The sequence below is a fragment of the Pantherophis guttatus genome, chromosome 5, assembly GCF_059756535.1.
Source record: "Pantherophis guttatus breed Tessera chromosome 5, ASM5975653v1, whole genome shotgun sequence".
Lineage (NCBI taxonomy): Eukaryota > Metazoa > Chordata > Lepidosauria > Squamata > Colubridae > Pantherophis > Pantherophis guttatus.
The window spans coordinates 97,896,393-97,924,326 of NC_142067.1; the positions used below are offsets into that span (position 1 = coordinate 97,896,393).

The following is a 27,934-nucleotide window of genomic DNA, read 5'->3' on the forward strand; positions in this document are numbered from 1 at the left end:
AACGGAGCTTGAGAATCTGTTTTTGCTGGCGGAGTGCTCGGGCCACCATAGGCGCCCCTGACACAAGTGACATCAAGCTGGCCACACCCACCCTGGCCATGCCTCCTGGCCTTCCCGAAGTCAAACACAACCCTGATGCGGCCCTCAATGAAATAGTTTGACCACCCTGCCCTAAACCGAGGGCACAGATAAACCTCCAAGTGGCCTCAACAAGTCTCAGACCAGATGACTGCAAGGAATATAAATCCTTCCATTCTCCACCACAGTCAGAAGTGAAGCTTTTTGGATGAGAAGCGAAATGTCTTCAAGGAAAAACAAAGTCCAGTTGCCTTTTGAAAAAGCACTTTTGGAATATTAAAGCTACACAACATATTTTCATTGCACAGAAACCTCCTAATCCAACTGGATTTAGTTTAATTGAAGTAGATGGGAACTGTTGACTAGAAAACTACACACACTTGTGCATGTTGTTGCCAGGAGTCAAGAAGGACTTGAAGGGACAAGCATATATGTTGAGTCATAATGCCTTTCCTCAGACCAAGGTGATTAGTAACTGGAGGGGTCCTTGGTGCTCTCTAAGCTTGCTTTTTTTATTGCAGAATTTTCAGTAACCAAATTAGGTAACATCGTCAGTGCAAGAAAACAAGCTCAGAAGCACCAAGGACCCCTCATGTCAATCCTGAGCTACAAATATTCTTCTTTATTGATGATTAGTAACTGTTAGCCCTAGAAGCTGTATAAGGCTGTAGCTGGTGAGTTGCTTGCTAATATACATTCATAAGCATGCAAATAATATAGTTTATTCTTCCAAATGTTTACAGTGCTCATTTTCTAGAAGACTTAATAACTGTAATGTTCAATTAGTATGAAAATCAAAGTATCTGATTTCTAGCATTCACACTGAGCATCATCTATACAATGTCCTTTTAAGAAGTCAATAGTAAATGCAGATGGCCTAACATCTGGCATTGGCAAAGGAACCGTATGTAGCTGAGGGGCCGGTTGCCTGTTCTGCTTTAAACACCCAATTTCATAAAGCAACCTGTTAGTTTCTTTGGTTATGTACCTAAGACAGCTATGAACAGCAAAAACTGCTATTGTGTGTTTCCCTTTAAATAATTCTGTTAAATTGAAAAATTGAAGGAGCTCAACAGAAGAGATCCATTCTAAGACTTCCATGTGGTATAGAAAATATGAAGCTATATAGTGGCGAAACCTATAAGTTTAAGCAATCAAACAAAAGTTAAGTTCAGAACTTGAAAAAAAAATTCTTATCCTGACCACCTGAACACTCTTCTCCTTTTTTCCCTATTAAGAGAATGGACTTCCTTGCTACACGGTCTACACGGTGAAGTGTGAAGTATGTGAAAAACACCTTAAAAGAAATAAATGGGATTCTAAAAGAAAGCTTTCCATCTGCTGAGCTTTCTGAACTTTATCTTATTGTCAGTAAACTTGCTAAAAGACAACCTTGCTTTCAGTTGAAATGGGTTCTCAAGAATATGAGCAAAAGCCTGTTCCGAGTTTTAAGAAAATAAATTTAAATCTAATTCATCAGCTAACCCAAGGACACAGTGTTTCCCTCTTTAAATTCGGTAATAAGACCGAATTGGAGAAGCAGATTCAAGTTTGTGGATATGAGAGACAAAGAGAAGGGGGAATATAAATGAAAAAGCAACTTCACGTCATCATATTTTTGATTTTGTACTTTTAAACTTATTTGCATATATGTTCAGAGTTGGTTCCGATTGGATGGGCATATAAATTCTGCAGATTTATATAATGTAGCAGGTATTACAGATACATGGCAAGTTTCAAAGAGTTTGGCACACTTTCAGAATTCTTGAAGTATTTTATTAACTGTTACCAAGCATACTCAGCACCTTGAGAAGTCACCTGTTGATTTGTTATTTTTTTTTTCTTCATTTTGTTATCCCTTCGAATAAAAGTTTTCATGTCATTCCTGCAAAGGAGAGGCACTGGTTTCTTTGCTTGCAGGAAAGATTAACAATGGCTCTTTGTAATGATGGGTATAGACTCTTAAACAAAACAAAGAACACTACCCAGGAATCACTGATTAGTTATGTTAGTTCTAGAGAATGTTGAGATATAAAAAAAACCTTTTCATTCAACAGTATTTACAGAACATTTGTATGGTAATAAATAAGTCATTACAATTACTACAGCCTGTTCCACCAGATCTCCCTCCCTCCCAATCCCAAATGTTATATGCTTCCTACATGAGAGACACCCACATTTTGACTTATTCCTAAGGTTGGAAATGGTGAGTCAGTGGTCTTTGCATTGTCCTGCCTTGCTCATAACTAAAGCAGGAATTACTAAGAGCTCAGTGCTTCCATCAGTTTGTAATAGGTGAACATCCAAGGCAGAAAAAGGAGGAGAACAAAGGCTCAAAAGTGCTTCAAATATTAACCATATTGAGGGCACAGAACAGTGATGCTGTCCCCTCTCATTTCAAGACCAGTTGATAACCAAGTTCAGTGCAAATTTTAATTAAAAAAAAGTTCTTTCATGCTGAACCACTCACCCTTCCTGTGAGGAAAGGATCCATTCTACATAAACCCCTGTGATTTCTTGTGCTGTCACTTTTTTAAAAGTTCAGTGGCTCCGTTTCACATTGAGCTTGTGCCTTTCCATCTACGCCAAGCCAGCCTCTTCTTCTTGCCTTGTTCTTTTTCCTCCAGATCCTCCTTTGTTACTCCCAGGAATCCAATTCTAGCACAGCCACTGACTCACTTCATTTCATGTCCGTCCACTGGAGCTGGATAAGTGATGGTTTGTGTTGGAATTCACAAGTCTCTTTGCAGCACAGTGCGTGTGGACCACAGTGTCGTTGGGATACCGGACAAAGGCAGGTTCACAGAAAGGTTTCTGGCACACCTGGCAGAGCTTTTTGTCAGAGAGAAGGATTGGGCTTTCTCTTAGTTTCACCTAAAAGCAGCAAGAAGAAGAGAAAACATCTGTAAGGTTCTTCCAATTTTGTTTTTGCAAAGCCACTGTTGGTGAGGTAAGAAGTTGACTAGAGGAGGTTGAATGACCATTCTCTTACACTGGCTTTCAGCATTCATCGCGATACAATTCTAATGTTCCTTTAGGGAAACCCTAATACTTAATGGAAATGATCACACTAGATCTTTGACAGCACCCTGGCAAAGGCTTCTTTGAGGATTGGTTGGATCCTTGGAAAGCTTGGGAATCTAATTAGTGGAAAGGGAAAAGTAAATAAAATTCAAGAAAGGTAGACCCACTCCTGCTCACACTTTTTAATACACAAATAGCACAGGAAGGAGAGATAAGAATCATAAATTATCATGTACATATCAATCAGAGTATGTTGTTCTACGATGAATTAAAAAGGAGAAACTTGCAAGCAAAACCCCCCGTTAATTAGCCCCTATAAACCTACCTTTTCATGCTTGTAAATAAGGTTCTCAGCTTTCGCTAAATTCAGTGCAATCTCAGCCATTCTTTGTGAATGGAGACTTTCCCTCATTGCACCCATCAGAAACGAGGAGAGAAGCTGTACAGACCAGCTGGCAGGAATTAGCTGCAAAACCCATGCAGCATCAAATTCAGCTGCATGATTGTTCAGTAGGTCAATGGCTGCTATATTCAGTTCATGGTTGGGTGTGCTGGAATTGAGATATGTTGAGAGCAGCATATGAAAAAGCTTCCGTCTGTAGGGAAGGCCTTTGCTCTCGGAATTCCATAGGCAGTAGTCCTCAGCGGCTGAGAAGTCCTTCAGTTCATGGACCAGAATCTGTAGAGCTTTGTCATGTTCTTCTAGCTTCCCATACAGTATTGCACACTCAGCATGAAGATCTGTGCCAGCAATTTTATCTGCCAAATGTAAATTTAAATATAAGCTTTGTAAACAGAAGGGATGCTTATTTCACTTGGGTTGGCCTGCAATACATTTCATATCCAGATATTTTATCTCCTTCCATAGATCAGGGGTCTCCAACCTTGGCAACTTTAAGCCTGGCGGACTTTAACTCCCAGAAGTCCGCCAGGACCTTTGCTGGCTAGGGAATTCTGGGAGTTGAAGTCCGCCAGGCTTAAAGTTGCCAAGGTTGGAGACCCCTACCATAGATGCACACCTCTCTCAAAATACTTCTACATCTAGTGAAATGAATCACAGTTCATGAAATCTACAATCAATCTGTGAACTTTTAAGGTGCTACAAGACTCTTGATTATTTTATGCAATAAAAAGTCAACTGAAAAATACATTCAGAGCAAGATGCCTACTAGAGTTCTGACCCATCATGACCTCTCATAAAGCAAAACTGGAGTGTGTGAATTCACATTTTGTTCTGAAGATATGTCCAAAACATTACACATGCAGTATACATATAATAGTAGGGCATCATGATTATTCATCACAAAAGACTGATAACACTAGTTTAAAACAATATTTTTTATCAGCCTTTTCAGTAGAAAAGCACGTTTGCTTGCTCAAAACAAAAACATACAAAATTATAGTCTACTTGCATTATAAAGATGATTTCTTTAAATTGAATCCAAGTGGATAATCTAAGAGATAATGTATCCTGACAGCAGTCATATTCACATATCAAGTGACTGCTCTTCGAGGATGGTTCTTAGACAAGCTCAAAATATTACTTACTATTATGTAAATATTCTTAAATATCCTTAAATATTTTAACAGCTATTTAAATTAAGTAATCAGCATGAACAGTACCTCTGTCACAATCTAGGTGACATGGAAGTAAGCAAAACATTTATCATCACAATCTGCCTAACAATAAACTTTACCCAAACCTTTGCCACTTATAAATAAAAATTCTTAGGGTGAGGAGAATTCTTCCAGGCATATTTTGCCAACATGATCACAAATCATATTGGAGAAATGTATGATTTCTTACACGTAAGGCCCAATGCTGAAGAACTATCTACTCTATTTAATTTGAATCAACTATTAAATCTTTTCTGATATAACAGGCAAATGGAGAACAACCTATTTCTCTTCTAACTACACAGATATGTCACCTCTTTAGAAATCAACCATACATTTTAGAAATGAATTTTCCAACCATATTAATGCTTCTTCCATGGTTGACTCCCAAAATGCACTCAGAGGCAATGACTGATTACTTTAACCTCAATGCTTTTTCTACATGGGAGAATAAAGCTGTCTAATTCCCAAATGTTACAAACTTCATGAAAAAAAGGTTTAGCAAAATACTGTACAACACTTCCTGAATCTTAGAACCTAGATTAAAGTATACTCCCAGATCCTTAAAACATATAATAGTTCAAGGAAAGTTACGTTAAAAATGGCAACATAGGATCTTGGTTCCATTTCAATTAAGGTTTAATACAACCAATTAACAGTCATCCTGGAGCAGTATTCAAGTATTCTAGCGCTAATTAATGGAACCATTTGTAATGGGGCAGATTAATATACATCCTTTTACCCTAAACAACCAGTATTGGCTGTTTGCTAGAATTAAATTTCTCAATATCAAATATTGTGGCAATATACTGTATGTTTTCTAATAATTACTTGAACTGCTTCGTATTGCATTTTACCAGACTTCAGATTTCAGTTTGTTGGATCAATTATGAGTTATCCTGAAGCCTAAACTGACTATAAAGCAACAAAAACTGGTCTCAATACAAGATCTTAAACATAATTCCTCAATAACATAACTTCACATCACGTTATACCTTTCTTGGCATCATACCTTTGAGCCTCTATAATAAATTTCAGACTGTAGATTCTGTTTCTTGGCAGCCCACCAGACAAGAGACACAAAAGGAGATAAAAATGTGTATGTGTGTGTGAGGGAGGGAGGGAGGGAGGGAGAGAGAGAGAGAGAGAGAGAGACAGAGATGATAGATAGATAGATCAAACATTTTGGAGTCTGGCAGTACATATCAGGTCAGCCCAACATTGGACTCAAAAGCAATAGATTAAACCCTGAAAAGAATAAATTTCTTGCTTCAGATTAATGTAGTTTGAAGTGTCTTACCTAAAATGAAATGAACTCGGTAAAGGTCAGATCTCTGCAGAAGACTGCGTAGTTTTGTCTGCATTTTTGTTAGCTTCCCCTGCCTCTTGGCATCCAGTGACTTCAGATGGAGCACTTCATTGAGGTAAAGCACTGTTAGATGGGTATGGTACTTTTCTTTCTGTGAAAATAAAAGTAACCAAGCCATCCTCAAAACAGTTTTCATACACCATTTTTATCAATTATTTCAATAAAACTCAAAGTATTAAGACATAATGTCAACAGCTTCTATTATTTAGCTGTGTTAAAAGTATAATACAGAAAAAAACAAAGTCATGATCAAAGTAATTCTGGGAGAACAATATTTTAATTTCTAAAGTTGTCCAAATATATACCTCTGAGATTAAAGGGAAGTTAAAGAAAATTAAGTCAAAATCTTTATTTCATATCTGTGCTGCAGTGCACGACACAAGTACAGCATTAGACAAAGCAGAGAAGGATACCTATTTTTATAGGATTTTATCTAGTTTTTTTTTACGCAACTACAGAAACTAACAGAGGAAATAATGTAAAAAGTAATTCTTTGTTTTTAAATTTATCACGTGTACCATAAATACAAAAACTTGTATGTGTATTTAAAAAATGTGAATTTTATGCCATTTCCACCATTTACTTTTAGTTTAGTTTAGTTTACTTTTACAATATCCAATGTCATTTGGCAGTTCTACTTAGAATTTGAATAAACAAGGGGGGATGAGAGAGGGTTCAACCCTCAAGTTACCCTACAGAGAATAAGAGAATTAGACAAAGATGTTGAATATAAAACACAAAATGTAAAGGCACAAGTATAGCTTGGAACATTCAGACAAACACATTTACATAATTCCTTTCAAAGCATTGATATTCTACAGAAGTCCTCACCCAAACTTACTTTTATTCTTTTCTCTAGAACTAAGTACTCCAAGTATTTTACTAGTGACACGGGATATTTTTTAAGGCATTTGATGACATCATCTGGGTTAAAGCTGTTTTTCTCTTGGTCTTCCAGGGGCCTTTTAGTGAAAATGTATACACCAACCTAAAACAATATAACATTTAGAGATTCCAGAACTGGATAAGTCCACTTGACAGACAATTCACAGATTGTTCTGAAACACTTGACTCTTTTCTTGCTTTATTCATATAGAAATTTAAAAAAACCTCATTGTGTAACAATGACCAAAAAAAAGCCCAGAATAAACTTGTGCAACATTTGCTAGATACGTTTTTTGGTCACATTTTGTAATACACTGTATTACAACTGAATGTAATATTTGAAAAAATCAAAACAAAACCTAACATATTTGCACTTCCCTCCTTAAAGTGAGGAATACAATTTAGACTTCATAAAAATTCTAGAGAAAATATTGCATTTCCCAGGTATTGAATTCTATGCTCCAAAATCAAGGAAAATAAACCCTGCCTTAAATGCAAGAGGAACAACAAAAATGAAGGTCCCTTTTAGGGTTACACACTAGTACCTACAACTATAATTTCATCCAAATGATAGTTTTGACACCTTAAGCACTGTGACTTTTGCTTGGGGCTTATGACACTGGAATATCAAGGGGACAGCATTAAAGATTTCAGGAATAAAACCCAATGTACAGATCTAATATTCTAGACAAGGTATCCAAGCAACAGCAGTTTTAAAGGATTTAGCCACATACCTCCTCGTTATGCTCTAAGATCCATTCTGCGTACTTCCACACCAATTCATGGTCAGAACAGGAGGTTAGGAAGTCTACGATATAGTCATATAGATCTGTGCGTGTAGAGTCTTGAATCTCCCCGTTGACTATCTGTATCCATATCTAAAGTAAAGAAACAGAAGTTTCATTTCAATCTTTAAAGGACAAATGCTATTTTTCTTTTATTCAGCCCCAGGCTACCCTCCTAACAGGCCCTAAGGAACAGGCCCTAAGGAATAGAGGAGAGCTTCTTAAAGCCATACGTAACAGTTAAGGCTACGCAGTGTTTCACATTCAAAAGCAAGAAGGTGCTTTAGAGATGAAGGTTGATGTTCTGTCCCCCTTCCTCACACAGGCAAACGTAATACCAAGCACACCTGCCAATATTTTATTAGGTAAACAGATTAGAATTCTTGGCAGACCAAGGTTTTGGCAGCAAACTGCCGAATGCCTGCCAAGGCTGGTTTCACTCCCATAAAGCAGAAGAGGACTTATCTTCAATCTGTTCCAGGAGCAACAAATTATCCACGACACAAGATTAGTCAATGTTCAGTCCAAAATATATCCAAGCTGAATTTCAGAGATCATGATGTGACTTTCAGGGTTTAACTTTGTCCGTCACAAAGCCTGAAGAGCAATCCCACCCATTTCTGGTGGGGCATGGCTCCGTGACTCAGTTCAATCTCTGGCCCTCCCACGCCTCTTCCATTGCTGCGCACACTTCTCCCTCCAACACTGCCTGGGATCAAGTCAGGATTCATCATCCTCGCTCCCTATCAATTGGTGCTCGATATGCCTTCTTCCTGGCACATCCCAGGCTGTTCCTCCTGGCCTTCGGATGCAACCTGAGGCATTGCCAGAAAGGAGGGTCCTGGAGAGGGAGGCCTTGTCAGTTCCTTCCTATCACCTTCTGAGTCCTCTTCCTCTGTTAGGACAGGCTCGGGAGTCGGGGTCACAACAGTCACCAGCAAACCACCTAGCTGCTTTCATGAGTTACAGACAGGTTTAACTCCTCACTTCAGATTATAATATCTTCTTCTTAGTCCACAGAGCAGTGATGGAATTCAAATTTTTTTACTACCGGTTCTGTGGGCGTGGCATGGCAGGTGTGTCAGGGGAAGGATACTGTAAAATCTCCATTCCCTCCCCACTCCAGGGGAAGGTTACTGCAAAATCCCCATTTCCTCCTGATCAGCTGGGACTCGGGAGGCAGAGAATAGATGGGGGTGGAGCCAGTCAGAGGTGGTATTTACCGGTTCTCCAAACTACTCAAAATTTCCGCTACCAGTTCTCCAGAACTGGTCAGAACCTGCTGAATACCACTCTGCCACAGAGTAACCTTATATTCTCTATGTATTTATGTACACATACTCTCACACAGAAACACAAATTCCCTTTTATCTATTGGGGGGGGGAGGCATATATTTCAACCATACAGATCTTTCTTCCTCTCTTTCAATGTACAAATCTTTATTTTATTTTGTGTAGGTCTTACTAAATACCCTCCATTCCCAATATTTTTCCATTTATCTAAAATGTATATTAGAATGGCAATTAAGTTCTCTGCTATTTCATATTAACAACCTTGATCCAAAGTCATGTGATATTTGCACTGAGCTGATTATAGGCAGCAAAACATTTTAAGTTTCTGAAGTGCACACTGTCGCCCCCCCCTTTTTTTTTTTACATTGGAAAAGTAACTACAGAGGAAATATTACAATAGGACTCCCCAACTTGTGGGCTAATTGCTATTGGACCATGTGAATGGTCGGCCGGTGCATGCGCCTTCACGTGTCCATACGACCCCACTCACATGAGTGTCGTTGCAGGCGCTTGCAACCCCACTCGTGCTAGTGTTGCCACGAATGTCGCAGGCACTTGCATGCACACATGTGATTTCCTCTCCCACAAAATCATACCGGAGAACCGGTAGCAAAAATCCCTGCCCCCCCCCCGACCAGCTGAGCCGTGCGATCATCAGAGGCTTTTAAAATTTTTTAAAAGAGGTTGTAGAAAAAAATGTTTTTAAAAGGAAAAAAAGCCTCTGCCGATCAGGCAACTCATCTGGGATCGTCAGAGGCTTTTAAAAGCATTTTTTTTACAACCTCTTTGGCCAAAAGAAAAAAATGGTTTTAAAAGTTAAAAAAAAAGTTGGCCACACCCACTCAGTCACATTACCCACCACCACCAAGCCACGCCCACAGAACCGGTAGTAACAAATTTTATATTTCACCACTGATGGAAGAGCTAAACATTTTTAAAAGTGAATAAATAGAAGAGGAACACAGAAATAAATCAAGGATTTCATTTTCTTTGCACTGTCGAAGTGTTTGCTAACAATGAATTTACTGGCTTTAAAAATGTCCACTTGTGACTACTTTGTTGTTGAGTTCTTAAAGTTATCCTACAAGGTTGCTGAGTGTACTTCTTTTGCGCCCTGCACTTACCTAACTTACAGCAAAGCTATCAATGCATGATATAACAACAGGTTTTGTTTATCAGCTGGTTTGTTGCAGAGACTGATGCTGATTAAGGAGTGACTGGCTTAAAAGTTACACAGCAGGCTTACATGCCTAAGGTAAAAGTAAAACCAATCTCCCATCTGCAGGTTCAGGACCTTCATCACTCCACCACAAGTTTTGAATGGACTTAAAGTGGAAAAAGAAAGAGCTAAGCCATTCTGTACACTAACCTGTAGTGCTGCAGCATCTTGACCATTTGAGTGATACAGGAGCCCAAGTGCAAAAAACCTGTACAACAAGGAATATGAAATAGCAAGTGACTTAGGCAATACAGCAGGAATAAGTATGTATTATTTTAAGGACTTGGAGAAAAGTTCGAGAGCCCTTGGTTTAGGTTTTCAATACATCCCGATTCTTCCAGTCTCAGATTAGCATAACTTTATTCCAAAATTTGCCTATAGCATCTACTTCCTCTACAAGGTAGAAGAAAAATGAGGGCTTAGCAATGAAAGTGTGCAAGGAAACAAACTCTATCCATAAGATGGCCTGCTACACTACCTGCATTTCATTTAGATAGCAGAGATTTACCAGGAAGGAGTAATTTTACTAGCTCAGCAAAATTGCCCTCACCTCAGAAAATGGGAGTCCGTCCTGGGCCACCAGTCATGCAATGGTCCTTTGAAAAATTAACTTGGATATATCTTGAAAATCAGATTCTTTCTGATTTATTTAATCCTATCTTTATGAATTTTTATAAATAATTCAAGGTGGCAAACATACATATTAGTTCTTTTTTCCTCCATAGGAACCATGTGAGGCAAGTTGGGCTGAGAGAGAGTGACTGGGCCAAAATCACCCAACGGACTTTCATGCCTAAGAACTCACAGACTCCTGGTTTCTAGCTTGGTGCCTTAACCAATAGACCAAAGTGGCTCTTATGACTTTTATTTCTGTAAGCTACCCGGAGTCACCATGAGTTGGGCAGTCATATAATTTTTCTAATTAAAGAAAAAATAGAATAGAATAGAATAGAATAGAATAGAATAGAATAGAATAGAATAGAATAGAATAGAATAGAATAGAATAGAATAGAATAGAAAAGAAATTAGAATGTTGTCACTTTAAATGTACACCAAACATATAAACCAAACAGCATACATTAAATGAAATTTCGTTGTATTCAGCTCTCAAAATATAACTAGTTGACAATTCTAGCAGCAAAATAGTGCACATAAATTTTGAATCCAAAGGATCTAGTTTGGAAAACTAAGATGATCTAACATATGATTCAAACTCTTTGGAAATTGTGAACCATATAAATTTGAAGGCAAAGAAGCAGTAATAGTAGTATGTCTAAGGAGATTCTCAGTCATCCAAGTCGTGGTTGTCCCAAAGATGCTTTTACAAAAGACAACAGGACTTTGTTTTTTCCTGAAGACATTTTGCTTCTCATCCAACAAGCTTCTTCAGTACTGACTGAATGGTGGAAGATGGAAGGATTTATATTCCTTGCAGTCATCTAGTTGTTAGCACTTTCTCTGAGCATCTGAAGAACTGAATAAGTTTCTTGGTTGAGAAGTAAAACATATTCAAGAAAAAACAAAGCCCAGTTGCCTTTTGAAAAAGCATCTTTCAGAGTATTAGTTGTAGCTGCGCAGAGGTAGTATTACAGTATCTGTTTGTAAAAGGATTTATTATTTTTTATTATCAAATGATAATAAAAAAGATGGCCACTATGAGTGGCTTATGCCAAAGAGATGCAGGCCTCTGGTTCAGTATACCAAAAGGTGAACAGCAAAGTTGACAGGGCAATTAGGATAAGAGATGTACAAAGCATAGGATTATCTGGGGAATTTTGTGCTTACTTTTTGTGCTTCTCCAACCATGCAGCACTGTCTGCCAGAAGGCAAGAATTCTCAGAGACCAGAAGATCCAGAAGACTTTCATGATTGGACTCTGCATAGAGTTTCAACAGGGCTGTGTCAATATCCTCCTTGTAGCCATTTGTGACGTCAGTGCTGCGGACCTCACTCAGATAGGTCATGAGAAATTGTTTGCACTTGATCATCTTCTCCTGGTCCCCTTGTGTAAGTTGGTTTAGGTCAGCATATTCGTGCAGAGGAGGGTGTGACCGCATGAATGAAGAAGAAGTAGGCAACAGTAAAGGGTAGAGAGAAATCAGCTCGCGGACATCCAGCTGGCTGCTTCTGCAATTATAATGTCAAAGGAGATGTAATAGAAAGGAAGACAAGCATGCCTCACACACACACACGCACACACACTAACAACAATGCTCCTTCCTGGTCATCTCTTGGTTGGATTACTGCAAGATACTCTACCCGGGGCTATGCTTGAATAGTATTTGGAAGCTACAGCTGGTACAGAATGCAGCAAGTTCTGGAAGCCCCTTAGATGGCACAGGTGACACTGCTTTGCATGAGCTACACTGGTTTCAACTTGCTTCTGGGTCCAATTGAATGTGTTGGTCATTACCTTTAAAGCCCTTTATGGCAAGGTATCTGAGAAACATCTCATCCCGATGGGACTAGCCTGATCACTCATTACAGGGGGAAAGGTTTACTTTGGATCGTATCTGCCAAAAAATTTTGACTGGCATGGTCCAGGAGAAAAGCCTTTTCTGCTGTGACGCCTACCCTCTGGAATATACTCCTGTTTGAGGTGAGATCTGCCACCACACTCCTGGCTGTCCGGGAGAGCCTGAAAACTAATCTTTGCCATCTGGCCTGGGGTCCCAAGAGAGATCTGCTACATTGGGGTAGCTGAGGAGGTAGAGAAAATGCCTACCTTCATGCTACCATTGTCTTTTGTTTCTAGCTTCTCTATTTAACTCTCTTAAATTTAATTGCTTCGTACAACTTTTTTACTTATTATATTGTAAGCTGTCTAGAGTCATTGTACAAGTACAACATAAAAAACTAATACACAAAAAATAAAAACAACAAAAAAGACAGTGCTTTCTAATTCAGAAATCCTACACTTGGGGTTTTTTTGTATACAACAGCTGGGTGGCCATCTCTAGCCAAACTTGGTTCGTCTCAAAAAATTAAGATTTACATCCAGTTAATATTTGGATGGAAAACCACTACAAAAACACGAATAGACTGGGAAGTCAGAAAGTTTTCCAGAAAAAAGCGACAAATTACTCCAGCATTATTGCTAAAAAGTTACAGAGATGTAACTTTGTGGACAAATGTCCACTAAATTACTAGAAATTTCATCTGGGCTCAAAGAAATAGTAAATGAATTCTGCTAGGATTGTTAATGTATATCCAATGTGTGCACTTGAAAACTTAAGAGGCAGATTCAGCAAAGAAAACCCAGAGAGGTTTTATAAAAGTATGTTTCAAAATCCTAATCCGACTGTAAATCACTACTTAAAAAAAAAATTCTGCACAAAACAACCTGTTTTCAAATTGTGTGCCCCCACCATTTTTAACAAAATGGAAATTTGTTTGTTTTCTCCTATTATGAACAGAACAATAAAATATCTATTTATAAATTAAAAGTGCTTTTAACAAAGCCAGGCAATAATTTCAATTTCCTTTTTTTAGTCAAAGCAATTTTTTAAATATGACAATGGTTTAAAATACATCATATAATCGGAAAACTTGGACTGTACACATTTCAGATCAATCAAACGGTCATTTGAATAATATATTAATGTAACTGTTTCTTCTTTGAGAACAGCCTACAAAATAATTTCTGCCTGTTTTGATCTTGGCTTGCTTTTACTGTATATCTCATACAGTATACAAGAAACTTGGACTGCAGAGAATGTAAACTGGCCAAAATTGTTATCAACCGCATAACACTGAGAGGTACAGGATGTAATCTAGTTCCGAATCGGAATTTGCTTAGCCTAAATACTCTGCATTAGAAATCCAGCTCCCAAATTTCTCTCCCAAATTCTTCTTGGATTGAGAAATTTAAGATTCACTTATAATTATCAAGTAACTCACACTCAGCTGCTTGAGTAGCAAATACACAATCTTATTTCAGTATTAACTCTCTATCCACTGTATCCAACTAGAAAAGCAAGTGAATCCACCGGCAGATGAGAAAGACAGCAGCTTACAGTCCTGTCACAAGCCCAATGTACAGGAATCAAGATTAGTCTGTTTCCTTGGATATCACTTAAAGACCAGCTCCAATTTCATTTGGTCCATTGACTAAATCTCATGCTTTTTATATGCTTTGGGCCAATGTCCTAAATTTTTTAAAGCCAAATGTATGAACCTAATCAAGCAATGGTGAGCTAGACCAATATTTCTCAATCTTGGCAACTTGAAGATGGGTGGATTGCAGTTTTTATAACTCCCTAGGCAGCATCTACTCATCTTCAAGTCACCAAGGTGGAGAACTAGACTGCAAGAATGTTTCTTACCCCATGGCAGCATTACCTGAAGAGTTCTTTGGCTTCAAGGAACTGGAGCTGTGCAAACTGGATAAATCCTGCTTGCTGCAAAATTCGCTTGTACATTGTCTGCAAAGGAAACAACGAAAAAATAATTTAAATTGAAAAGGCAACTGCTAGAAAGTGACTAATGAACTACCTGGTTTCATTATAAGAAGAAGAAACAACTGGCCCGATTCAGAGGTCATTTGCACATTGTGTGCCTGAGATATAGATTGAGAGAGCTGGGAATGGATTGCCCTTTCACTTTGGGACTGCACAGCACAACAGTCGGGCACCAGCTAGTTCAAAGGAATCCTGAGTACATTCCAAAAAAAGGTAATTGCAGTAGAAAATTCTGCAGGGCATTCAAATGACTTCTGTACTATTATCAAAAGTATGCTTTAAAATGAAGATTCTTCTTGAGAACCACTCACAGGGGAAATAGCACTAAAGTATTAAGTGCACTTACATATCTTAGAGCACTCTTTCTCGACCTTGGCAACCTTAAGATGCATGGACTTCAGATCCCAGAATTCACCAGCTAACCTGCTAGCTGGAGAATTCTGGGAGTAGAAATCCACGCATCTTATAGTTGTCAAGGTTGAGAAACACTGTCTTGGAGAATGAACATGTGTTGGAAAAAATCATAGTTTCACACATGTATGCCGCATGTGCATTTGCAATTTTAAGATCTTGGATGCATATTCTTCCTTCCATGAAATGCTTGCCAAAAGTTCTAGGCACGCAGAAGCACATGTTATTATTTTAATCAATTTATATCACTAGCCATCTTTATTAAGAGGAAATAGAAACAAAAAAAAATCTGAATTAAGACCCAATATTTTAAAGTGTTCCAATTATATTTTTATGGCCATACAATAATTAACCATTTTCAATTATTTAGTCCTTTCACTAGTTCGAGCACAAGCTTGATTAATCCTACAAACCACTCTTGATTTATAGTCCAGATACCCTCTATCAAATATAAAGGTAGTCAAACTATTGTAACTGAACTTTGTTACACATTCAAAACCCAGGCTTCCCGTTTCTGGAAGAAGATAAGCATGTTTACTGGGACACGCCAAGACTAAAGCCACAAAACTGGAATGGAGGTATCAAGACTTAAATTAAAATGACAGTCATTACAGGTAGTCCTTGACTTACAACAGTTCATTTAGTGACTGTTCAAAGTTACAATGGCACTGAAAAAAAGTGACTTATGACATTTTTCACAGTTATGACCTTTGCAGCATCCCCATGATCATGTGATCAAAATTCAGATGCTTGGCAACTGGTTCATATTTATGACGGTTGCAGTATCCCGGGGTCATGTGACCATCTTCTGTGACCTTCGGACAAGCCAAGTCAATGAGGAAACCAGATTCAACTGGGTTATTAATTTATCAACTGCATTGATTCACTGAAGGACTGTGGCGAGAAAGGTCCTCAAATGGGGCAAAACTCACTTAACAAATATCTCACCTTGGAAGAATGAGGTGGAAGTTAGAATGCGATAGAATCAGGTTAGGTGGGAATGGAAAGAGATACTATATAGGTATTAGAATGTAGGTATTAGAATGAAAGATAAATTTGATACTCTAGAACAGTGTTTCTCAACCTTGGTAGCTTGAAGATGGGTGGACTTCAATTCCCAGAATCCCCCAGCCAGCAGCGCTGGCTGGAGGATTCTGGGAGTTGAAGTCCACCCATCTTCAAGCTTCCAAGGTTGAGAAACACTGCTCTAGAATACGATGGTCAGAAATAACTGTACAGCACTAGCACTGTTTAAAATAGTACATATGTTAGTTTGTTTTTATCTTTGTTTCCTGGCAAGTGGAAAGCCAGGACAATTGCACTGTATTCATTATTTTTATATTTAAAACAATAAAAATATATTTTAAAAATAACAAATGTCTCACTTAACAACATAAATATTGGGCTCCATTGTGATCGTAAATCGAGGACTGCCTTCATTTCTCTGATGAATAGAATCTAATGTATATTTTGGCTTTTTATTACTGTAATTATATTTGTCTAATCACATGCACTACCAATTAAAAAGCAATTTCTTAGTAACCATAGTAGCAACTACATTCTATTTAGTACTGCAGACCTACAAGATGATTTTATTAGTTCTGCTGAGGTATTAACTCCATTGGGCACTTCAAGTCCTTTAATTCAGGCTGGTTATCAGAAGAATTTCAGGAATAACTGGTTCCCTAAGTTTGCTTGCCTCCAATTTCCAGCCATTTCTCTTTTTGCATCTTTGAATTTGCAAGCTTTTAGGCAGAGATCCCATTCTTTGATTGTGCTCAGGACAAAAGAACATGATAAAATCACATACTGGAAGGCAAAGCAATTGGATGCCTTTACCAATGCAGGAAAACCAGTTGGATATAAAAAACAGTGTGTACCATGCTTCAAATATGTGAATTATCTTTGATAAATAGATATCAATAGATATATTGGTGACGCATATATTTAAATGTTAAGTAGCACTTAACTGCCAGCTGCCTGCAATTACTGCAAATTCAAATCTCACCAGGCTCAAAGTGAGCCTTCCATCCATCCGAGGTAGGTAAAATGAGGACCCAGATCGTGGGGACAATAAGCTGACTTTGTATAAAAAGAACACCGCTTAGGGGGTCTGAAAGCCCTACTAAGCAGGTATATACAAAAAGTATGAAGGCTATTGCTTAATGCATTGTAAGCCGCCCTGAGTCTCCAGAGAAGGGCGGCATATAAATCGAACCAATAAATAAATAAATAAACAATAAACACCTTAATCTTTGTAAGTGTGCTAAATGAATAAATTGCATAGGTAAACAAGATTTGATGAAGTCAGTTGTCTTCAGGTAAAAACATTTAGATCAAGGGTAAAGCAAGCCACAAGAAGTTTCAAGATGTTTTTTAAAACATTTGTTTTTTGTTTTTAATTTGATTTATATGCCGCCCTTCTCCGGAGACTCAGGGCAGCTTACAATGCGTTAAGCATTGTTAAAATGTTCATTACAATTACAATATCTTAGGGTAGTTCATCACTCCTGACACAGCTAATTTAACCACAGAGCTGGGGAATTCACTCAAGTGCACTCCCAGGATTACTACTGTGCAAACATTTCAAATTTGAACCATTTAAATGTTCACAACACCCCCATACACCCGAACATAAAATAGTTTACTTCAAGGAGCAAAGAGACTGCTTCACACATACAATATTTTTATAATATTAAAAAAAACTTTTGAACTTGTAACAAGGCTTTCTGAACTCAAAGCACGCTTGGAAGTGCATACTGGAAGTACCCCATTTCATATTCAAAGCAAAATAATATTCTTGCTTAAAACAAAAGATTCAAATTCAAAACGTCCTTACCTAGATCTATCTCTTGAAGAAATAATACATTAACAAACACACAGAAGTATATTTTTAACTTCATAGTTATCTGAGTACAGTCAGAGACGTTTTAAAATCAGAGGCAGACCTGAAACTTCTCCTTTGGAATATTCCTTTCGGCTCCCTTTGCTAACACTAGTGCTTCTTCAACTCTTCGGCTGCCCAAAAGGTCTTGAATTTGTTTTTCCAGAGGCAGTGGGACCAAGAAGTATACCCCTTTGGTAGTAGCTACAATTACTTTCCCTAAATTTAAAAACAAAACAAAATGTCCAATTTACAAAACAAAGCATGAGAGAGAGAATACATATACTCTTTTAAAGGGAAAATAAATATTTCCAACGCTATACAGTAGAAACATACAAAAACACAGCCATTTTTCTCAAATTCAAATTGTAAAAATATAATTTCTGTTAGGGCTGAATAACTCTCTTTCACCATTTCAAGGGAGAAATAGTGATCCCAGATACAAGTGCCATCAGTTATTCAGAAGGTCTTTATGGTCACAAATGTTTGCTGATCTTTCACAAATAATTTTCCTTTCATTCATTTAGATGAGGAAATGAAACTCCAGTTTACAACCAGATTTGCTGAGGTTTTCCTGTTATTTATATATGATTGCCAACACAAACAGAAGCTTCATGCAGCAGTTAGCAAAAAGTACTTGTGATGTTTAGTGTCTTACACAACAAACCAATCAATATAAAAGAAATAAAGGCAGATTCTGGGTCCTCTCAATCAAACAGTTTTGACTCCTGGAGAAAAGTCCCTGCAGTTTTCTGCAACATTTTTGGAAGTGACTTGCCATTACTTACTATATTCCTAGGCCTGAGACAAAGACCTGGGCCACAGTCAACCAACTGATTGGTTGGTTGGTTATTAAATTTACCCTGTTTCCCCAAAAATAAGACATCCCCTGATAATAAGGCCAATCGGGCTTTTGAGCGCATGCGCTAAAATAAGCCTCCACCCGAAATTAAGCTGTCCCCAAAAACATTTAAACGCAGAGCTGGTAATCAGGTAAGACGGCAAGAGGAGCCCCATCTTGCTCCACACACCCCAAAATAATAAGACTTCCCCGAAAATAAGGCCAAAAGCTTATTTTGGGGTTCAAAAAATATAAGACAGGGTCTTATTTTTGGGGAAACATGGTATATGTCACCCATTTCACTATCAAGCAACTCTGAACAGTTATTGTGCCCAAGGCAGGATGAAACTCCAGAGTCTCCCACCTTTTAACCCACCACTTCAATCACTAAACCAGACTGATTCTCTCCCTCTTATGTACCTTCAAAATCTTGTAGGATATGCCCATCCTTAAAGGGCAAGGTTTGTTTCTGCTGCTGGTCCAGCATACTGTGCACAGTAATGAATTCTTCATCGAGAGCAATTACATATGGAAAATAGAGGGCAGCCCCAATCACCTTTTCTGACCAGCGAACAGGAGCCCGCTGGGAAATGCCATCCACAGTTGCAAACATACCTGCCAATGTATAAAGAGAAGAAATTAGAACTTTCTCACCCTGAATTCCAAACTCTTGTTTGTATGTAAACCTGCTGCAAAAGCAGGTGATGGAGCATCATGATAATTTCCAAGCATGACCCAAATATATTCTGCTGCCTGAAGAAGTGCATCAGATGTTCCTACTCCATTCTGTAATTTTAGGCTATAGAATTGTAGCATGCTAATTATTTGCACACTGACATGCAATCTTCCAAAATTATCTTGTTTCCTTGATGGCAGGGCTATTGGTTTTCCTTAAAGTATGGCTGCCTCTACAGATTTCTACATTTAATGCAAGATCACAATACAAAGACTCTATTGCCCCAGTTCAGTCAATCTCTCTGTGCTTTGGTTGTCCTTTATTCTTATTGCTAGAATTAAATTTCACTCTGAAGCACAGAGTTGGAAGGATCTTAGTTATTACTTGCTCATCTCCTGCTCAATGAAAGAATTATATTATTCCTGGCAAATGGCCGCCCAATTCAGCTACTAGCAGTGAAGGCCTGCCTACATCCTCTTGAAGCAGTTCATTTCATTGTCAAAAAGGTTTTTAATAACAGTTCTTACTGTCAGCATTATTTTGTCACTTACGTGGCGGTTTTTGTTCAGAAATAAGTGCCATGGAGTTCACTAGTACTTACTTTTCAGTGGAACTATTTAGCAATCACAGTTAACACAGAACTTCCTGCATCATATAAAAAAGAGGCAATAGCTATTGATAAAATCCAGACAGTCCCATTTATCAATAGAAAGAAGAGGACAATTGCAGATTCTCTTCTTTATAACATTATAAGCTATTTATCTGGTTAATAAACAAGTTAAATCACATATTTTATGTTTTAACAAGTTTTTGCATACTTAAATAAGAAATTCATCCCAAGAATTCTTATTCCATTTATGAAGAGCAGTTTCATAAAAATTGAACTGATTACCTTTCAGAAAATTCAAGCAAATCAGAATTTTGAAGCCGAAATTCTAATTTTAAATACCCATAGTAGAAATGCTACTGTTCTATGAAAAGAACATTAAAAACATTTAATGACAGCTTTTAGATGATATTTAACAAAGCTTATCTATTTGCTCTTTTATATTTTTACTCCATTTTACTATTGCTATCTTGATTCTTTTGCAGAATGTTAAGGATTTTAGATTCAGAAAGTAACCAATTAGAGTTTATTTAATACTTTAATCCATTTCTTTTTTCGATTGCACTTATTGTTAAAAGTCAGAGGGGTGTACTTGTCACAGAAATGTGGAATGGACCCAAATAAAATCCTGCACAGGTTACTAATTCCATAAGGAGAGGTACTTTCCTAAATGAACAACTAATTCTAGATATTTTTAATGATAAGACAGCAATACAGTCTAACATTCACCAGCATTTTGTGAATTTTGATTTTACAATTTTTTTTGCAGAAGTCTTGCAAAATTATTATGCAGGAGGAGGAAGGGTTAAGAAAAGGTAAAGCAAAAGTTCCCAAATAATGAGCTGAAGCAGCTTACCTAATCCTCCAGGTGCAGCCAACAGGAACTCTTCCCTGCCTATTCTTTTCACAATTGGTCGCTTCTGTTCACCAGTGTAAGGAAAGAGCTCCTGGGAAGCGCCAGTACTGTAGTTCAGTATAATATATTGGTTAATGAAAGCAAGGCATAAGTAATAGCCATCCACCGCTACAGCACAAGGCTGTTCTCGCGTGCAACATTCTTTCAAAATCTGTACTTTGTCCTCGTAGACCAAATATATTTGGATGGTCCTCCGTTTCACTGAAACAATACACACTTCCACACAGAATGGATCCCCATTCACAGGGTTCTCATTCAATGTGAACATCAGGGCTCCTTTGATTCTGGCCCCAGTGGAGATGGGTTCCAAGTTGATCATGTTCATTAAAATGATGGTATTGTCACAGAGCACCAGAAGTCTGTTAAGTGCAGAAGCTGCTTTCAACTCTCCCACAGCCTTCCGGCAACTGAGATACTTATGCAGCTGCTTGGAAATAGAAAAAGGTGTTTTTTCAGAAGGGGAATTTTTCTCCTCCAAGAGAAAATGGCAAATAGAACCCTCATTTGTTCCAATGTAGAGGTTTCGTCCACAGCACTCCACACATTCGATACGGATTTGAGATCTGTCACCCATCAGCAGCTCCCACTCAACTGCGGGAACAAGCTTGAAGGCTTTGACACTCATTGTGCTTTCCAGAAAATGGCCTACTAAATTAATAAATAAAAGAAAGAAACTGGAGATCTGGACTTCTGGATTGAAAGCTACATTGTCTTTTCATCATTCAAAACGCCAGGCTTCCTGTCTCTTCAAAGCTTTAATGGTATGAAATTGACAATTTTCACAATACCTGTTCACCAAACTGCTGAGGAATAAATTTCTGAAGATAACTATTTTAATATAATTGAACTCTTGCATTTGCAGCTTGGACAGCCATAGAAATTGTACCTGTAAATGTAAATAAATACATACATAAATAAACACTGCTCTAGAACACAGATCCCTCAAAATAATAAGACAGAGGTTAGTTTCATGACTGCTTAGCACCCAAGACTTTGGAGCATACTTCCATCTTCTCAAGAAGTCCTCAAGAAGTTATCATTATGAGAATTACCGGAACTCATGTCCAATCACAACAAGTAGCCCTACCGATGGCTCAAAGCGGTATGCAAGTATCTTCTAGCACTGGTCTCAACACATCTGTGCCACACGGTTACCTAAGAGAAATGCTGGTATTTTCATTCCAAATTTTTGGAAGCATGCTATAGGCCACTGTGCAAGACAGGTATTCTTCCCCAGCTCAGTCCTATTCAGATATGCTCTATTTTCATGGTTGATAAATTCTGTAGTATTTAAGTTGCCAGTTTTCAGATAGAATATATTCTTGGTAATATTGTATATTTTTTTATAAACAATGCAATCTAAGTATGCTTATTTAAAAGTAACTCTCATCATACTGGACAGGCTTTAGTCCAGTGGTGAAATCTAAGATTTGTTACTACCGGTTCTGGGGGCCTGGCTTGGGGGGGGGGTAATGTTACTGGGTGGGCGTGGCCATTTTTTTTTTAACTTTTAAAACCATTTTTTCTACAACCTCTTCAGTGAAGAAGTTGTAAAAAAATGCTTTCAAAAGGCTCTGACGATCCCAGCTGAGTTGCTTGATCGGTAGAGGGTTTTTTTTTCTTTTAAATGCTCTGACGATCAGGCAACTCAGCTTGGCTCGTCAGAGGCATTTAAAAGAAAAAAAGCCTCTGCAGATCAGGCAACTCAGCTGGGATCGTCAGAGCCCTTTGAAAGCATTTTTTTCTATGCTTTTAAAAGCCTTTGACGATCCCAGCTGAGCCGCACGATCATCAGAGGCTTTTTTTTAACTTTTAAAAGCATTTTTTCTGCCGAAGAGGTTGTAGAAAAAAATGCTTTTAAAAGTAAAAAAAAAAAAGCCTCTGATGATTGTGCGGCTCAGCTGGGCATGGGGGGGGGGATTTTTGCTACTGGTTCTCCGAACCACCCGCCTCCATCGCTACCGAATCGGGCGATCCAATCCGAACCGGGAGCATTTCACCCCTGCTTTAGTCCCTCTTCACATTGTTGTCTGCAGTTCTAGACACTATAACAAAAAGACCACTGGCTGAACAGTCATAACAGCTTATAGGTTAAGCCATTTTGCTTTTACAACAGATTTTACAAAACATGTTATCATCTCATTTACATTACATTTTGCAGGTGCAGAATGCAAGACACTCTGACCCACCTTTCCTCGTATTGGATGAAACCAACATTCTAATTATTTAAACAAAATTTGTATGAATATAAGTATGCACTATATTTAGATCTAAAAAAATCCAACATACTCTAAATAATATTTGATTAACGTGATTAACATGATTTTGAATGATTGCACCTTTTAAATTTTTTTTCTTCTTCAATAGTCAATCTTTATTTACTAACATAAATATATAAGTAACCAAAGTATGGGAAACTACAATTAAGACTATGATTACAAAATACATCATTTCTATATATATACAGATGAAACTGTCTTTCAGTCTCAGCCTCATGTACATAGGAGGAATACTAGTCTATTTTATGGGGCTGTTGTAAGAATAACTAAAAATTTATAATCTGCATGCACTTAAATATTAATAAGTCTATAAGTAACCAATTTGCTGTAATGCACAAAATAGAAGTAACAGTGGAACCACATGGAGCCCTAATTAAACCTTTAAAGCAAGCATCCTAATATAGTTTAATTAGGAAATATAAGGATATATATTCAGAAATCCTGATCATCACAATGAAAATACAGCATCTTCCTTAGGGATTCTATCATGCCTTTAAAATGGCACTGCTTCAGTAAGTGTTCAATAATGCCTGTCTTTAAGGCAATTTTTTTCCTCAACTGATGTCTGCTGGCCTTGCATACTTTTAACTTCAGCTGCTATAATCAAACACATCTGGAAAACATCAGATGTGATGCAAGATTCTGGATATTTTTGTAAACAGCTTGAATGCAGGGGTTAAGATGCTGGACTAGAAATGGGGTTCAGCCCACATTAAGCCAAAGCTCATGGGTGACTTTAGATCAGACATCTTCTCCCAGACCTACCCAACTGATAGGATCATTGGGGGAGGGGGGAATTGGAGGTGAGAAATATCCTTTTGAGCTTCTGCAGGAAAGGCAGAATATACGTCATACATACAAATAAATAAATCATCCCAAATTATTGTCATTTTCAAGAGCATCAGCCCGTCTTTGGTGGGTATAATTCTTTCTCCTTCAAAAACGGAGCAATAACTCTGGCACCGGCTGTCATTTCAATTTTATGGTACCCACGGAGGGATTTGGCGCAAGAGACCACCTGCCAACTCTCATCTTCCACCTGAAGGAGATCTCCCTATCTCGTCTCCATGAGTGCCCCATCCTTACCATCAGCGAAGCCTCAGCTCTTCTCCAAATCACCCTCCTTAATTCCTCCAGGCTCAAGCCAGCCTTGGCAGGATCCCGTCCTTTCCTGCTTCCTCGCCCACGGAAGATGGGTGGGACGTGGCGTTCCGCATCCTCTCGTTTCCAGCGGCACCTACCCTGGCCAGGTCGGGCTTCTGCGCCACACACGCCCCTCTCCAGGCTGGGTTAAGCGCGCGGGTGGGAGGCTGCTACACCGGCGAGGGCCATGGGAAGAGGCCGGAGAGCGAGGGGAAGGGGAAGGCAAACAGCAGGTCGGGCGCAGGAGTGGAAGTGGAGATGCAACCTGCCTCCTCCGTCCCTCCTCCCAAGCCGCCCCCCGAGGCCTCCGCTCAGGGCAGGCCAGCCGGCGCCACCGCCTCCGCTCCCCGCCGGATCCCCGGGAAATCCGCGGCTCCTCTGCCAGCGCCGTGCGCTCCTGCAGCTGGCTCTTCCTCCGGGGGCGGCTCCCCGGCCCTTCCGGTCACAAGGCAGGCTGACAGGCGGATTCTTCCCGCTGGCTGGTGCGGGGCGGGCTGAGGGTGGCTCGCTGGGCGGGTTTGACCGGCGCCAAGTTTCGTTAGAGCGAAAGCCTCGGCTCAGCAACCGGATGGCTCTCGGAGACGGTGTTTGGGGTTGGGTTTCCACCGGAAAGCGGGGTAGAGTTTTGTCCGTGGGTGGGAGAGCGCAGCTTTGGCTCCTGTGCGTCGAGAGCTGAAGCTGGTTCCTAATCCTGGGTTTCTTGGATGCAATTTGGAAAGAGTAAACGTTGACCTAATGCTTCTCTAATGTTGGATTTAAAACCACGCATATAATTATTTTAACAAAAGTGATGCAAAAAAAAAAAGAAAGAAAAAAAGAAAAGAAAAGAAAAGAAAAAAAGAAGAGAGGAGAGGAGAGGAGAGGAAAAGAAAAGGAAAAGAAAAGAAAAGAAAAGAAGAAAAGAAAAAAAGAAAAGAAAAGAAAAGAAAAGAAAAAAAGAAAAAAGAAAAATAACTGCCCTGGAAATCGAAGAAAAGATCTGGAGGTCTCTGTTCCCACAATTAGTTTTTTTTTTAATTTAATTTATATGCCGCCCTTCTCGGAAGACTCAGGGAGGCTTACAATGCGCTAAGCAATAGCCTTCATACTTTTGTATATTTATACAAAGTCAGCTTATTGCCCCCACAATCTGGGTCCTCATTTTAACTACCTTAGAAAGGATGGAAGGCTGAGTCAACCTTGAGCCTAGTGAGATTTGAACTTGCAGTAATTGCAGGCAGCTGATGTTAATAACAGTGCTTTAGTCTGCTGTGCTACCAGAGCTCCTGGTTTTTGGCCAACCTCTGCTGTGTACTTAAAAGTCCAGGACAATGATCCTTGTAATACGGATCTAGAGCTTGCTGTAGGTACACCACTCCATGAAGCAAACAGCAGCAGCAAAATGGGCAGTGGTGGGATTCAAATAATTTAACAACCGGTTCTCTGCCCTAAATGATTTCTTCCAACAACCAGTTCATCAAACTGCTCAGAACGTTAACAACCAGTTCTCCCGAAGTGGTGCGAACTGGCTGAATCTCATCACTGAAAATAGGTGTATAAAAATAAGCAGTTAGCCACCTTCCATCACAATTTGCATGCCCAGGTGAGGGTTTTCTGTGAAGGAAGACTAAATTATCTCAGGTTCTGTGCCTTTAGCACAAGCATGGCTCTCCTAATCTTTCCCCCTTGTGTAATGTATAATTGGCCCAAATGCTACCAGAAAATAAGAAATGATGTCTTGAGCCAGTCACAGTGTCCACAGGGTGCAAATCAAAAAAGTGAAAGCAGTGGTGACATGCAGTTGAAGCTTCTTTACCTATTTTTATGTGAAACACTTGGCTACTATTTTTTTAAACCATAAACCCCAGATCTCCTGAAGTCAGTCCAGATGATATCACAAGAGTGTCCAGATGAAATGAAATCCTTGATGAACTGAAATAGAATCCCATCTAGTCCAAAGCCTCAGCCATTATAAGAAAAAAATGTTCTCGGTTCTAATTTAGCGTGGGAAACCAAAATGTGAATTTTAGGAATGTTTGGTTATGCCCGGCTATTGAGTCAAGGCCAAAAATAAAAGGTGATATAAGAAGAAACATAAAAAAAGGATGTTACTTCCCATCAGGGTGGATTTGATTTAAATCGAGTTGATTTAAATCACAATTTAAATCATGATTTAAATCACTAGTAAAAAGGCTTGATTTAAATCAACTCGATTTAAATCATATTTTTTAAAGAGCAACTGTCATCTCTGCTACTCCTTTGACCCACTGTTGACTCACCGATAGTCCCAGTGTTGCAGAATATACAGCCTCATGCTACATAACTAAGCTCCATTTCATGCTGAATAAACTAAATTATTTATGTATCTTAAATAGAAAACTATCTTACAATAGATTTGTACCCCAAAAGTTTTTTATTAAAATAAATTCAATTTTAATCAAAAAAATCCGATTTAAATCAAAAAAATCTGATTTTTTTGATTTTTTAAAAAAAATCATTGATTTTTATCCACTCTGCTTCCCATTGACCAGACATAAAAATTAAGAACAAAATTGAAAAAGATCTTAAAGATCAAATGCCTAAACAAATATACTGATAACTTTAATCTTTCTTTTTAAAATAAAAATGGCAATAATTCATAAAGCTCTTTATAAAAATGAACATTTTTAAATTAAAAAATCAAGCTTTTGTAAATGTTAAGCGCCTGCAGCTCTTAATGATAATATTGAGTATGAGTAAGATTAGAATAGAATAGGAATAGAATAGAATAGAATAGAATAGAATAGAATAGAATAGAATAGAATAGAATAGAATAGAATAGAATAGAATAGAATTTTATTGGCCAAGTGTGATTGGACACACAAGGAATTTGTCTCAGTGTACATAAAAGATACATTCGCCACACCTGGTAAATGCCTAGTTAAATAATTGCCATCTCTAGTGGTAAATTTTAGCTCTTTCAAAGACATTTCTGTAATCTTACCTACCATCTTCTTCCTTACTTTCCTTAAACTGGCCTAGTTTAGCAATTTGTAGTCAAAGACTATCTGTATTACCATATAATAATTAAGCACTTAATTACTACTACTATATGCAGCTGGTAGTTATGTTTCTCCTGATATACATATATACAGCTCCAACTTCCATATAAAAAACAGAAAGCAGGCTGGAAACTGGGAAACCCCAAGTTCTAGTCCTGCTTTAGGCACAAAATCAGCTGTGTGACTAGGGGCAAGTCACACTCTTTGGCAAACCATTCATGAAAAATGATGGCAAGATGCCTTTTCCTTGTCTTACTTACCTTGGCGATGGGAGCCATGTGGTCCATTGGGGACCAGACTGAAATTTAGGACTCACATAGTAGAAGACTTCTTTTCCCACATACGGTTCCCATATACCCTAGTAGTTGAGCTGTGGGAGTGGGGCATCTTTAGAACTGTCCTCTGTGGTACTGTTTAGATTGAATGA

General features: G+C 38.4%; 1 protein-coding gene across 1 annotated transcript; it reads right to left on the bottom strand.

The window, feature by feature from the left end:
* Positions 1–1,832: 1,832 nt before the first annotated feature.
* On the bottom strand, positions 1,833–25,077 carry TGFBRAP1 (transforming growth factor beta receptor associated protein 1). Its single transcript, XM_034419692.3, has 12 exons — positions 24,431–25,077; positions 21,006–21,951; positions 19,287–19,481; positions 18,090–18,244; positions 14,612–14,694; positions 12,056–12,397; positions 10,421–10,478; positions 7,708–7,851; positions 6,930–7,076; positions 6,020–6,179; positions 3,428–3,861; positions 1,833–2,952 (listed from the first exon to the last, which is right to left on the bottom strand). Exons 2-12 carry the CDS (start codon positions 21,688–21,690, stop codon positions 2,764–2,766), a joined length of 2,592 nt encoding a protein of 863 aa, XP_034275583.1. The 5' UTR covers positions 21,691–21,951; positions 24,431–25,077; the 3' UTR covers positions 1,833–2,763.
* Positions 25,078–27,934: the final 2,857 nt, after the last annotated feature.

What these genes read in the sequence shown, in the direction of transcription:
- TGFBRAP1 (XM_034419692.3), bottom strand. Translation starts at nt 21,690, where the DNA reads ATGAGTGTCAAAGCCTTCAAGCTTGTTCCCGCAGTTGAGTGGGAGCTG. An exon ending in GAAGCCAAAGAACTCTTCAG is followed by an intron (nt 12,398 to 14,611) that starts GTAATGCTGCCA and finishes TTATAATTGCAG; the next exon opens with AAGCAGCCAGCTGGATGTCC. An exon ending in TCTTAGAGCATAACGAGGAG is followed by an intron (nt 7,077 to 7,707) that starts GTATGTGGCTAA and finishes ATATTGTTTTAG; the next exon opens with GTTGGTGTATACATTTTCAC.